The sequence below is a fragment of the Dipodomys merriami genome, unplaced genomic scaffold, assembly GCF_024711535.1.
Source record: "Dipodomys merriami isolate MVZ:Mamm:240054 unplaced genomic scaffold, mDipMer1.0.p SCAF_60, whole genome shotgun sequence".
Classification (NCBI taxonomy): Eukaryota; Metazoa; Chordata; class Mammalia; order Rodentia; family Heteromyidae; genus Dipodomys; species Dipodomys merriami.
The window spans coordinates 3,047,008-3,059,142 of NW_027206180.1; the positions used below are offsets into that span (position 1 = coordinate 3,047,008).

Here is a 12,135-nt window from a genome sequence, read left to right on the forward strand (position 1 = left end):
TCAGGCAAGAGACTGTTCACCATCAGGGCGGTGCAGGCAAGGTGGGGGTCCCCCAGCTGCAGAGGCACACAGCCCCCACTGCCTGGCTGGGGAGGGCTGTGGGTCCCTGGGAACCCCAGCTGCACAGGCTGCCAGCCACAGGGGCAGGGGTGACTGGAGAGGAGGGCGAGGAGGACAGGCGCAGCTGGAAGCTCAGTTTCTCTTTCCTGTCAGGCCCTGGCTGTGCACTCAGGGGCCTGGAGCCACGCGCGCGCGCGCACGCACTGCTGGTACTGCACAATCTGTGTGTGGCCAGTTTGATTCCCTCCCTTCCACAGATTCTGTCTGCCTCACCCCTCCATCACGATCCCCCATCTCATTCCTTCTTCAACCACCATCTGCAGGAGTCACACTGTTCTATTTTCACGCATGCGCATACAGAACTTGGATCATATTCATACCCACTCACCCCCTTTTGTTGGCCCCCTTTCTCCTGCTGGCCCCTCTACCAGCTGGGCCTGCATACTTTTTTTTTTTTTGATAAAAGGGGATTCACAGGGCTGGGAAGTTGGCTCAGTGGTAGAGTGCTTGCCTTGCATGTATGGGGCCCTGGGTTCGATTCCTCAGCACCACATAAGCAGAAAAAGCCAGAAGTGGCACTGTGGCTCAAGTGGTAGAGTGCTAGCCTTGAGCTGAAGAGCTGAGGGACAGCGCCCAGGCCCAGAGTTCAAGCCCCATGGCTTGAACAAAAAAAAAGAAAGAAAAAAAGAAAGAAAGAAAGAAAGAAAAAAAAGACAAAAGGGGGGATTCACTACTCAAGAGCCAGGGTACCCAAACCCAGAAGGCCCTTGTGTCCCATTTCAGCCCCCAATGCCCCGTGTGCTGGCTGTGACCTCACAAAGGTGAAGGGAGGGTGGCGGGGGAGGGGACGCCGGGGGACAGGGCTGGAGTCCTTTGGGGTTCAGTGTGGGGTGGGGTGGTGATGGACACGGGTTTCCTAGCAGGGTGGTGCCCAACAGGACAGGCTGTATGTTATGTTTAAAATTCTCATCTGGGTGCAGGTGGCTCATGCCTGTTATCCTAGCTATTCATGAGGCCGAGATCTGAGGATCAAGGTTTGAAGCTGGAGCAGGAAAGCCTCAGACACTTTTTATCTCCGATTAACCACCAAAAATCCAGGACTAGGAGCTGTGGCTCAAGTGGCACAGTGCTGGCCTTGAGAAAAAAGCAAAGGGACAGCGCCCAGGCCCTGCGTTCAAGCCCCAGTCCTGGCAGACAGGCAGGTGCGCATATGTGTGTACACACACACACACACACACACACACACACACACACACACACACACACACGGATGCACGCATACACACAATTTTGCTCATCTAGCCAGCAAATAGAATAACTCCAGCACAATGCTGTGATTTTAAGACTGTGAGACGAGAGGGGCATTAACGGTCCATTCAGCAAACGCTGTCCCCACCATGAGGCTGCCCCGGAGAGTTCCCTCCCCCTCCCCCATTCTGACTAGGGTGGGGATGAGAACCGAGGCTTGTGGGTGAGGGAGGGGGGGCGTTATTAAGCAGGGCGCAGGCCAGCTGCTGCCACAAACCCCAACACCTCAGAGGTGGCCGAACACTCGGCACCCCAGTGAGGCCCGGCGTGCACGTGTTCCCCATGGGCCACTTGCTCGGGCCCTGAGAGGGGCCTGTGGCCCTTCCTACTCTGCAGACGTGGTGACCCTCTTTTAGTCCCAGGCTTTTTCTGTCCCCAGAGCTCTCTGTGCTGGCCCAATTCTGGTCACCCTTGCTGTGTGGCAGCCGTGCCCGCGTCCCCAAATCTCGTGTCCCTGGGGTCACAGTGAGGACCCAATCCTGGTGCCATGCCATGCCCGAGGCTTGGCTGGCGGGGGGGGGGGGGGAACGACACAAAGTCAGATACAGGGACAGGTCGGGGCACAGGACTCCCAGCCCAGGCGGCCTGGGGAGCTCCTCGGTCCCTCTGTTGGGAACCGTAGGAGCCACATGCTTAGAGGCCTAGGGTCGGCTGCTTCTGCCATTATGTGACAACTTTCAAAGCGTCTCATTTGTTTGGTTGCTCTTGAGCACATCTGCCCACATCTGGCAGCTGCTTGGGACCAGGAGCAAGCCCCGTGCCCAGGGCTGAGCTTGTAGGGCAGCTAGGTGTGTGTGTGTGTGTGTGTGTGTGTGTGTGTGTGTGTGTGTGTGTGTGTGTGTGTGTGTGTGTGTGTGTGTGTGTGTGTGTGTGTGTGTGTGTGTTGTTGTTGTTGTTGTTGTTGGCCTCAAAGTGCCTGTCTCCAAATGTTCTCAGCACTTCCTGAGACCCCCATGGCAGCTGGAGAGGGCCACCCCAGGAGTGGTCCTGCTGCCTGCCGGAGCGCTGAGCACACCAGCCGAGGATGGCCTTGTCTCCCCCCTCCTTTCTGCTTGGACAGCTGCTGAGCCTCCAGCGAGGCCTTTGTTCAAGTCTGTGAAAGATCTCTGGCGCTAGGTGTAGAGGACTTGTCTAGCAAGTGTGAGACTCTGAGTTCAGTCTCTAGTACCACAATAGCAGCAAGAAAGGAAGAAAGGAAGAGACTGAGAGAAAGAGAAAGGAAGAAAGAAAGAAAGAAAGAAAGAAAGAAAGAAAGAAAGAAAGAAAGAAAGAAAGAAAGAAAGAGGGAGAGAGGGAAAGAGAGGGAAAGAGAGGGAGAAAGAGAGGAAGGAAGGAAGAAGGGAGGGAGGGAGAATTAGTAAAAAGCCAGGTCCTGTGGGCAGAAGCCCCCCGGGGTGGGCCTAGCTGGGCAGTCAGACCAAGGGGTGGAGTTGTGTTTTTTAAAAATAATTTATTTGTAACAACTTCCAAGTTTGAGAACAAGTTTCAAAAGACCATGTCCAGTTCAGATCCTAGGCACTCCGGGCACATGCGCACGCGTACGCGCGTGCGCGCACACACACACTCCCTCTCCCTTCACACGGCACAGCCGCCACCTCTGCCCCGGCTGTGTTTCAGCGCCAGGACGCCAACAGCCTCTGGCTTCCTCAGAGAAACATCAGCGCAGATCTGGGTTCTGTGATGTTGCCAAACTTAACTCTGCTACCTCGGGTAACCCTAAAATTCACAGGGGCCATGGGGCAGATCATACACAGCCAGGATGGCCCCAATCCTTGGGCACCGCTCCCATCCTTGGCCGCGGTGCCCACGCCGGCCTGCCCCCTGGGGCCTCAGGCTTCTCCCAGTGGCGAGTGCCACGTCCCTCATGGCCGCCGGCCCCTCCCCGAGGCTGACGCAGGAGGGCCGCTTGCCTCAGCTCACGGGGGAAGCCAGGCTCCTTCTTGGGCGAGGATGTCACGTGGCTGTGTTCACCGTGTTTCCCGTGGCTGGGGCATGAAGCGTGCCACGCAGGACTGCGTCACTTACGTATCACCGCGTTCGTAATGACGTCTCACTGAGCGAGCGAGCGAGCAAGGTGGGTGAGCAGATGAACGGATGGACAGATGCCGCCTTGCCACCCCTTCATTGTGACACCGGCAGCCTTGGGCTCGGGTCCCTGCCCTCTCCACACATGCCCATATATGGGCATGATGTGCGCCACCTTGACCCTCTTTGACCTCACAGTGCCTGGGAGGGGCCGGGGATCTATAAGAGAATGAGTCCCGGGGGCCCTGGCTCACAGCCCCAAAAGTTCCACCTGCTCACAGGTTGGCTGGCTCGACCAACGTGGTGCCGCTGCTCTGAGCTGAACACAGGCCAAACTTACCACCTAGCACCATGGCCAGATACTGCTGCCGCAGCCGGAGCCGGAGCAGATGCCGCCGGAGGCGGAGATGCCGCAGACGCAGGAGGAGATGCTGCCGCAGACGCAGGAGAAGTGAGCACAGGCCTAATTGGGAGGGAGGACCTAGAGATCTAGGGCCTGAACCCCCCTCTCCGTTTTTTTTTTTCCCTAGGGTGCTGCCGCCGGCGCCGCAGATGCACCCTGAGGTGCAGAAGATGCTAGACGCGCACAGCAAATCCATCCAAACACCTGCCTGAGAATTTTACCAGACTTCAAGACCCCACCGTCACATCTGGAGAAGAGGAAGACCACCATGCCGTGCGCGTACAGGAGCCTGATGAGGAACAATGCCGCCTGTCAATAAATGTTGAAAATCATCCCACTCCCGCCTCCTGTCCTTAGTGGGGGAGGGGAGGGCGTCGGTGCTGATGGTGGGAGTAGGGGGGTCGGAGGGGGTGGCAGAGAACTCAGAAGCTCAGAACCTTGCACAGTGGAGATATCACACCAGAGGAGCGCCTTGAACCTGCCTTCCCATCTCCGTGGAGGAGCGCCAAGCGGGGCGGTGTGCGTTTGAGGCCTGGTGCCTGAATGAGTGTGGTGGCACCTTGCCTTGGGTTCATTGTGGGGGGTCACAGAGCCAGTATCAGGTTGGGGAACGTTGGGGACGTGGGCATGGACGAGGGCCTGGAGTTCAAGCCCCCCCTGTACTGGTAAAAGAAACCCGAGCCACACCTGGGGCTCCAGGTTGTGCAGGCTAGGAGAGCCTTGCTGTGCCATGGTGGCCGTCACGTGCCCTGGGCACCACCCAGCCACCACAGGCCCCAGCCCTGGCTGGCGCGCCAGCTTTTGGTTTGCGTAGAGTTGTTCATCCCCAGGCACCGGTGGCTCATGCCTGTAATCCCTGTTTCTCAGGAGGCTGAGATCTGAGGATCATACAGAAGGCAGGAAAGTGTGTGTAAATTCTGGCTCAAATGGTAGAGCACCATCCTTGGTCAAAAGTTGGTCAGGGACAGTGCCCAGACCCTGAGTTCAAGCCCCTGGATCAGCACGTTAACCCCTGCCACCCCCGAAAAGGCTTCACTGTCAGTCCTGCTTCCTCTGCCGCGGGCTCTCCCCCCACGTTGGCTCAGAACTGTTTGCTGTCCTACACTGCTGGAGCCCAAAGGCTCCAAGTCAAGGGCGGGCTCCCTCCAGAAGCCTCTCAGATGAAGATCCAGTTTTTGGCCTTTCCCAGCTTCTACAGGGCCCCGTGCGCCTTGGCCCAGGGCCTCAGCTTTCCCTCACCTTTGAAGCTACGTCTCTCTCCCTGAGTCTCCCCTGTGTCTCCTATCTCATAAAGACCTCTGTGATGGCGTGCCCACCCAGGACGCCAGGGTCTCTCCCCACACAGGTCCCTTCTGCCACCAGACGACATATCCACAGCTTCACACACAGGTTCGCATCCATCCACCCCCCAGCTGTAGTCCCATTTTCTGTGTATTCTGGGGGGACGGGAGGCATTAATCTGTCCACCACATCCGCCCCAGGCTCCAACACTGGGAAATGGATTGCAGATGCTATGGATCTGGTTCTGGACCATAGCATCACTCGCTTGTGGGTCTGATAACACCAGGCATGGTAGTTAACATCATAGTCTTAGCTGCTCAGAGAGTGGAGCGCAGGAGGATCTTGAGTTTCAGGCCAGGCTGGGCACATGGCTCTTGCCTAGTGTGTCCATCCCCAGTACCACACAACACAACACACATTGCATGTTGTACTGTATACACTTTTTTTTGAGGGTGCTGGAGATAGAATTCAGAGCCGCACACGTGCTAGGTAACACCCTAACACCCCAGCCCCAAAGGTACAATTTCTATGTTTCTCTGTGTCACAATTAAACGTGTGTGTGTGTGTTGGTCCTGAGGCTTGAACTCAGGGTCTGGGCGCTATCCATGAACTTCTTTTGCTGAAGGCTCGCGCTCTACCACAGTGAGCCACAGCTCCATTTCTGTTTTTTTTTTTCCGAGGTTAACTGGAGATGAAGAGTCTCACTGACTTTCCTGCCCAGGCTGGCTTCGAACCACGATCCTTAGACCTCAGCCTCAGCCTCCAGAGGAGCTAGGTGAGCCACCGGCGCCCGGCTAAGGTAGAGAAGCCCTCTGCTGCTCTTGGGCTGGGAAGGAGCCTCTGAGGCCACCTGGCCTTCAGCTCAATTCTGGCCCTGTCCACCCCTCACCAGCAGGGACCTTGAGCCGCCTTGGTTTCCCCACAGAAAAGTGAACGCGGGGAAGATGGGGGGAAGTGGGGGGACTGGAGAGGGTGGTCATGCTCAGTGGTGGGCCCATGTCGCGGTAGAGCCCCAAGGACGCGGGGAAGCATCTGGAATGAATGAGTGTGGGAGCACTGCAGGTCGCCTAGCTTTTATTTGGACACTAAGAAGCTGGCTACTGTTCTTGGGACGAGCGGGTCTCCGTGCTGCCAGGGCCGGCCTGCCCTCACCCCCAGGCTGAGTGCCTGGCACAGCCCTCACAGGGGCTGCGCAAGGGGGGGACAATCACGGGTGGGCTGCCATGTCATAGTGGGGACCCCCTTATATTCGGGGCCCCAGGCAGCCTTGCGCACCAGATCAACATCAACACCAAGCGCAGGTGGCCGGGCCTCACCTCCTCCTCCACCAGGCCAGCCGCAGCTCAGCTTCTCCTCGCCCAGCACCATGGTCCGCTACCGTGTGAGAAGCCCCAGCGATCGCCGGCGCCAGGGGCGGCCGGGGCAGGACCAGGACCGGGACCGAGACCGGGACCGAGACCGAGATGGAGACCGAGACCGGGACCGAGACCGGGACCAGGACCAGGGCTCAGACCAGGCCGAGGCCTACGGAACACACCGGGGCTGCGACCGGTACCGCAGCCGCTGCTCTGGAAGAAGGCTGCACGGGATCCACGGGCAACGCCGGTCCTGCCGCCGCCGGTCCTGCCGCCGGTCCTGCCGCCGCCGCCGCCCATGCTGCCGCCGCCGCCGGTCTTGCCGCCGCCGGTCCTGCCGACGCAGGAGACGCTGCTGTAGGCAAAGACGGCGGGCGGCACCGCTGAGGCCCGCCCGGTCCTCACCCCGCTACCCCAGGCTCTTCAGGCCGCAGCGGGGAGGGGGGAGGCTTGGGATCACCCCCAGCCCCAGCAGCTTCCAAAGGCCAGGCCTGGGCCCCCTCCACCCCAGGCTGACCCCGGCAGCCCTACTACCGCATCTCTTTTCTCCCCAAAGGCTGTAGGAGGAGGAGGAGATGCAGGAGGCGCTGCCAGTAAGCCCCCACGGCCCCTTCCCTACTGCCCAAGCCAAGGAGCAGCCACCTGTCCAAGGAAGATCTCGCGAGGCCGTAACACCCCTCCACGCTGACCCTCAGCCTTGATGCCTATGCCAAGTTGCCAAGAAACCCACAAGACCTGAGTCATGAGCAACACCACCTGCCAAATAAAGCTTGACACGAACCCACGCGCTGCGTGCCTCTGCTCTGTGCGCCTGTGTGCATACGTGTGCCTGCGTGCGTGCGTGCGTGCGTGGTATAAATGCGGCAAAGTGGTGGCCGAGACACTGTCTCGTCGTAGCCCTCCCTGAGGCCAAAGGCCTCGTGCTTCTGCCTTGACCCCCACTGCCAGGGTGGTGAGCGTGCTTGGTGTACACTGGAGACAATCCCTGAAATGGGACGGCTGCATGGTACAACCTGCCCTGTCCCCCAAAACCGTGAGGCCGGGATGCTCGGAACAGAGGAACATCAGAGAGATGCGTGTTCCCACCTCCCATGTGGCTGGAGCAGTCATCACACAGACCTTGCGACACTCACGGCGGCGGACCGCCTGCACGGCGCGCAGGGCCCTGCCTTCCATCCCAGCACCACCACCCTCCAGAAAAAGAAAAACCACCACCTCAGTAGCTGCTGCCTTCCAGCATGCCGGAGGACCCCACTTCTGCCCTTAAAAGGGGGGGTGTGCACCCGGGCAATGGTCAGGAAGTGACATTTTAGGTTCACAGCTCAATGGCCAGAAACACGTCAGCCCCCCCCCCCACGTGTGACCCCATCTCCACACAGGCCTATCACCCTCAGCTCCAAGACAAGCCCTCCCCCTCAGGCAGGACGCCCACCCCTCCCCCCCTGGGCCCCGGGGAGGGGGGTTCTGGGGTGGGGCTGCGATGCATCAGAAGACTCTTTGTGACGTCAGCACCCGGTCCCCCCCAAGCCACCCTCACAGCCCCTCTGCTCTCCAGTTGCCGCCCCCCCCTGGTCTGGAGAGACAGGCAAAGTCGGCCATGGGTTCCCGTTGCGCAAAGCTCAGCTCTGGCCACAGCGCGGGCCAGAGCTCAGGCCACAGCCGCGGCCACGAGTCGTCGATGAAGAAGCTCGTGGCCTGCGTGAGTCAGGACAACTTCTCCCTGTCGTCGGAGGGTGAGGAGGAGGAGGAGGAGGAGGAGGAAGAGGAGGAGGAGGAGGAGGAGGAGGAACAGCTCCCCGTGCAGGGCAAGCTGCTGCTGCTGGAGACCGAAAGACAAGAGGAGCACGCCCAGGACAAGACCATGGCCCAGCCGAGCCCCGAGCCCAAACAGACGCACTCCTGACCTGCCGCTGCAGCCCGGTGAGGGGTGCCCACCGCGGGTGCCCACGCACATCTCCGACCTGGCAAGGACGTCACACAAGAGTCAATAAAAAGTCTCCAAGGAACTCTTCTCTCTGGCTTTTCTCCCCTCCCTGCCGACACGGACTACGCACGCGTGTGTGCACGGGTACTGTGACAGGACACTCAGTGGGTGGGGAGCGGGGGGGGGCTGCCCCAGTGGCAGTGGGACCCCCCACACCCCTGCTCTGGGTGGGCAGCCACACTGGAGCGGGGGCTCCTCCTCACCCCACCAGCGCCCTTGCTGCTCTCGATGCCCGCTCCCAGCCTCCTACCTCCTCCTGTCCAGAAGAAACGTGTCCCCCAAAGACCCCAAGTTGGGAGAGGCCTGCTTCGGAACATTGCTGGGGGGTGGTGTGGAGGCAGGGAGGAGGCAGGGGACAGGGAGGAAGAGGAAAGAATGATGCAGGGAGGAGGCCGGAGGAGGCAAGGATGGAGCGGAGAGGAGGCAGGAGGCGGGACTTGGTTTGGCCACATCCCGTTCTATTTGCCCACCCAAGCACGTGCTGAGCTCGGCACTGGGCCTATAACATGGTGCCTGTCCTGAGGACCGAGCCCTATAGGTGAGCCATACAAGGTGAGGGGTGCGGGGGCACAGCCCCACCCCCACACGCAGACCTTCCAGAGCCTCCAGCAGCAGCGCCATGCGAGCCCACAGACTTGGCCCACCCGAGGGAAGCGGCCAGGCTGGACCCACATTGCTCCAAGGCTGTGCTTTCTGTGGTGGTGAGCTAGAACCCAGAGCCTGCTCATCTCAGGACAGTGCCCCACCACTGCACTGCGCCACGCCACGCCACGCCACGCCTGGCCTCCAGCCGGGTCTCTGCAAGTCTTTCCCTGGGGTGCCGGCTCTTCTGTGCCCAGCAAGAGCACCAGGCAGTGGGTCTCCACACTGAGGTCAAGGGTCTTAGCTTAATCCTGTCCACAGAGACCCATTTTCCTCTGAAGGCTCCAGGAGTAGAGGCGCGGACACGGGTGCCCTGTGGCACTTGGTACTGAGCCTCCTGGATGTGTGAGTATTGCCACAGAGGTGGACTGGCTGTGGCCCGGGGCCGCCTGTGCATTGCTGCTCCTGCGGACCATTGTCCAATCAGTGCTGGGCCCGCCTGCCCCGCGCCCAGCCACCCACCACCCCGTGAGGGCCAGGAGGCCAAGAGCAGCCGCTGGGGCTCCGCAGGCTGGGCCCGCACCGACGGCCTGGCAGGGCTGCTCTCAGGACATGCTCCCAATGTCCTGTGAGGCGGGCAGTGACCGGCCAGCACCCCCTCTGCAAACAACAGCGGGTGCTGGAATGCACCGTATAACTGACGGGAGAGGGTGGGGCAGAACGGAACGGTGCCATGCTGGAGGAAGGGCCAGAAAGGGAGTGTGCTTAGTGGCCAGTGGAGCACTTGGACGGGTGGACAGATGGGTGAGGGGGTGAGCAGAGGGACGGAGTCATGGAGGCCAAGGACCTGGGTGCCAGGCTAAGCTCCATGGAGGAGTGAAGACTCAGAACGCACGTGCCCACGTGGGATGCACAGCGCCACTCAATCTGATCAGAGCCTCCACTCTTAACCAGAGGTGGGATGCCCCCCTCCCCCACCGCACTGCAAGCTAACCTGCCTTGCCCTGCCTTGCCCTGGGCTGCGCGTCAGGGGCAGACTCTGTCCTGGTCTGGCTTCAGGCATCATCCTCTGTTACCTGTGCCATCACAATAGGCACCAGCTATATAACCCATGATGCCAGGACTGCGCAGAGCTGGGCCTGCTGGGAGAAGAGGAGGAGGAGGTGGCCTGCCCCTCCGAGTACACCCCCATGGACACCAAGACGCAGAGTTCATCCACCACGGCCCACTCCCAGCCTCCCCACAGCAGCAACCAGTGTTCCTGCAGACTCCACTGCCCGGGCTGCAGCTGCAGCCGCAGCCGCAGCCGCAGTCCATCCAGCTGCCAGAGCCCCAACCCTAGCCCCAGCCCACCATCCAAGAGCTCCAGGCAGGCCACCCCACGGCCCACCCACCACAGTGGCTGCTCCAGGAACAGAAAGACCTTGGAGGGGAAGGTGAACAAGAGAAGGGTCATCAAGAGGGGCAGGCAGGGAAACAGAACCAAGAGGCGAGGTGCAGGTACGCTTCCAGCCGGGGAGACGCAGATGAATGACAGAAGCTGTGTGGAGGTGATGAGCTGGGTGGCGGGTGGACTGGATGCACGGGCTGGTTAGACACGCTGGCTAGTAGGTGGCTGGATACGGCTGAGGGGTGGGCGGATGGGCTGTGGATCGCTTGGGCTTGGAAGAGATGGCTGCGTGGACGGATGAGTGGAGGAGCTGACGGCACTGGGTGTGGAGGGACACTGGGCGGATCCACTCAGGCAAGCTCCACAACGCCTGGTGGGCAGTCAGGACAGAGCAGGTTGGGTCTCGGGTCCAGCCGCGGCTCACCGTCCCTCCCGCTCCTCCGTCAGGGCGAAAGCATAAGTGAGGTGGTGGCACTCCGGGCTGCTCTGTGTGGGATGCATTCGGAGGAAGGCCACCATGACGGATGCCTTGGTGACCGCCACCTTCTCGCAGGAACACGTCACCACGGTGATTATTGCAACACTCATTAAAGCTTGAACTGGAAGGCCATCCTGGAGTCAGCCTGGTTTCAATCACAGAGTTGTCGCGTGGGCTGTCCTAGCTTGAAAGCACAGGTGGGGGCAGGGACAGAGAATGGGGCGGGGCTCTGCAGAGGGGAGCAGGTGCAGTGGTGCCAACCGCACACATCCACCCCCAGCCTCCACCACGCACGCGCACGGCCATGTGCCAGCCACTTGCGGCACACAGCGCCACAGGTTTGGGGTGGGGTGGCCAGCCTGGAAACAGAATGGGGTCCTGCAGTGAGGTACGGTCTGGCAAAGGCTGGTATGCAGTGGGGCCTGTGGGGGACCCCCAGAGCGGAAGAGACCGCCCTCCCCGGGCCGCTCCCACGGTCTCTGAGGACCCGCACTGTCTGATCGCTGTCACTCAGTCCCTCTGGAGCGAGCCTGTCCTGGAGGCCAGCAGGTGTATGCCAGCCTTCCAGGGAAGGCCTGGGAGCTGGCAGAGGAGGGGGACAGCAGCCGGGCCCGGGCCTCACCCGCGCAGGGCCCTCCATGGCACACTGCCAGTTGTGCCCTCTATCCTGCCCTAGACCGAGGCCCATTTTTCTGGAAAACTTGGGCTCGCCCCCTCCTCACAGGACCAGGTGCTCCCCAGCCTGCGGGCCCCGAAACACAAGGCTGAAGCTGGGAGCCTGGTCAGTCCGGCCTGCGCTGCCCGTGCGCTGGCTCTTCTGACGACGGCGTGATGGGGGTCGGCATCGGGGGTCAGCCCTGCAGCCTCTGTGGACACTGGGAGGCTCCCCGTTGCCCACGTCTTGCTTGTTTGTGGGGCAGAGGGCCTGGGACACGTGTGCTGGTGGCTTAGAACAGATCGAGACCTCGGGAACCCACTCCTGCTGTCCTCCCAGGACCTCTGCAGCCTGCCGCTCGCTCCAGGGCCCCGGAGTCCCCCAAACCCCTCTCCATGGACCTGGGGTCCACCGCAGGAAAGAATGAGGGGCAGAGATGACCTTCTGTCCGACACAGGGAGGAGGGTCTCAAGCCAGGTGTGCCCGGCCAGGGTGCCCTGCCCCTCTGGGCCCTTGGGCCATGGCTCCACGCAGGGGCACAGACAGAGCTCTTCCAACGACCACATGTGCCTAATGACCGCCCTGTGCACTCAGGGAGAAACCTGACCCCTCCC

At 61.0% G+C, this 12,135-nt stretch overlaps 2 protein-coding genes and 2 long non-coding RNA genes across 4 annotated transcripts in view; 3 read left to right on the forward strand and 1 right to left on the reverse strand.

The window, feature by feature from the left end:
- Positions 1 to 12,135, reverse strand: part of LOC138814534 (uncharacterized) — a 54,941-nt gene that overhangs the window by 34,497 nt on the left and 8,309 nt on the right. The window lies entirely within an intron of this gene.
- LOC138814465 (uncharacterized) lies at positions 3,633 to 4,133 on the forward strand. The gene is made up of 2 exons (XR_011368012.1): positions 3,633 to 3,844; positions 3,924 to 4,133. It is a non-coding gene; the product is annotated as an uncharacterized lncRNA (long non-coding RNA).
- Positions 6,336 to 7,216, forward strand: LOC138814466 (protamine-2-like). Its single transcript, XM_070003354.1, has 2 exons — positions 6,336 to 6,789; positions 6,989 to 7,216. Exons 1-2 carry the CDS (start codon positions 6,444 to 6,446, stop codon positions 7,027 to 7,029), a joined length of 387 nt encoding a protein of 128 aa, XP_069859455.1. The 5' UTR covers positions 6,336 to 6,443; the 3' UTR covers positions 7,030 to 7,216.
- Positions 7,933 to 8,443, forward strand: Prm3 (protamine 3). The gene has a single exon (XM_070003355.1). The coding sequence runs from the start codon at positions 8,030 to 8,032 to the stop codon at positions 8,333 to 8,335; it is 306 nt and encodes a 101-aa protein (XP_069859456.1). The 5' UTR covers positions 7,933 to 8,029; the 3' UTR covers positions 8,336 to 8,443.

Bases quoted from the DNA above. Each gene is read 5' to 3' on its own strand.
- Prm3 (XM_070003355.1), top strand. From the start codon at position 8,030: ATGGGTTCCCGTTGCGCAAAGCTCAGCTCTGGCCACAGCGCGGGCCAG.
- LOC138814466 (XM_070003354.1), top strand. From the start codon at position 6,444: ATGGTCCGCTACCGTGTGAGAAGCCCCAGCGATCGCCGGCGCCAGGGG. The intron at 6,790-6,988 runs GTAGGCAAAGAC...TTCTCCCCAAAG, and splicing joins CCGACGCAGGAGACGCTGCT to GCTGTAGGAGGAGGAGGAGA.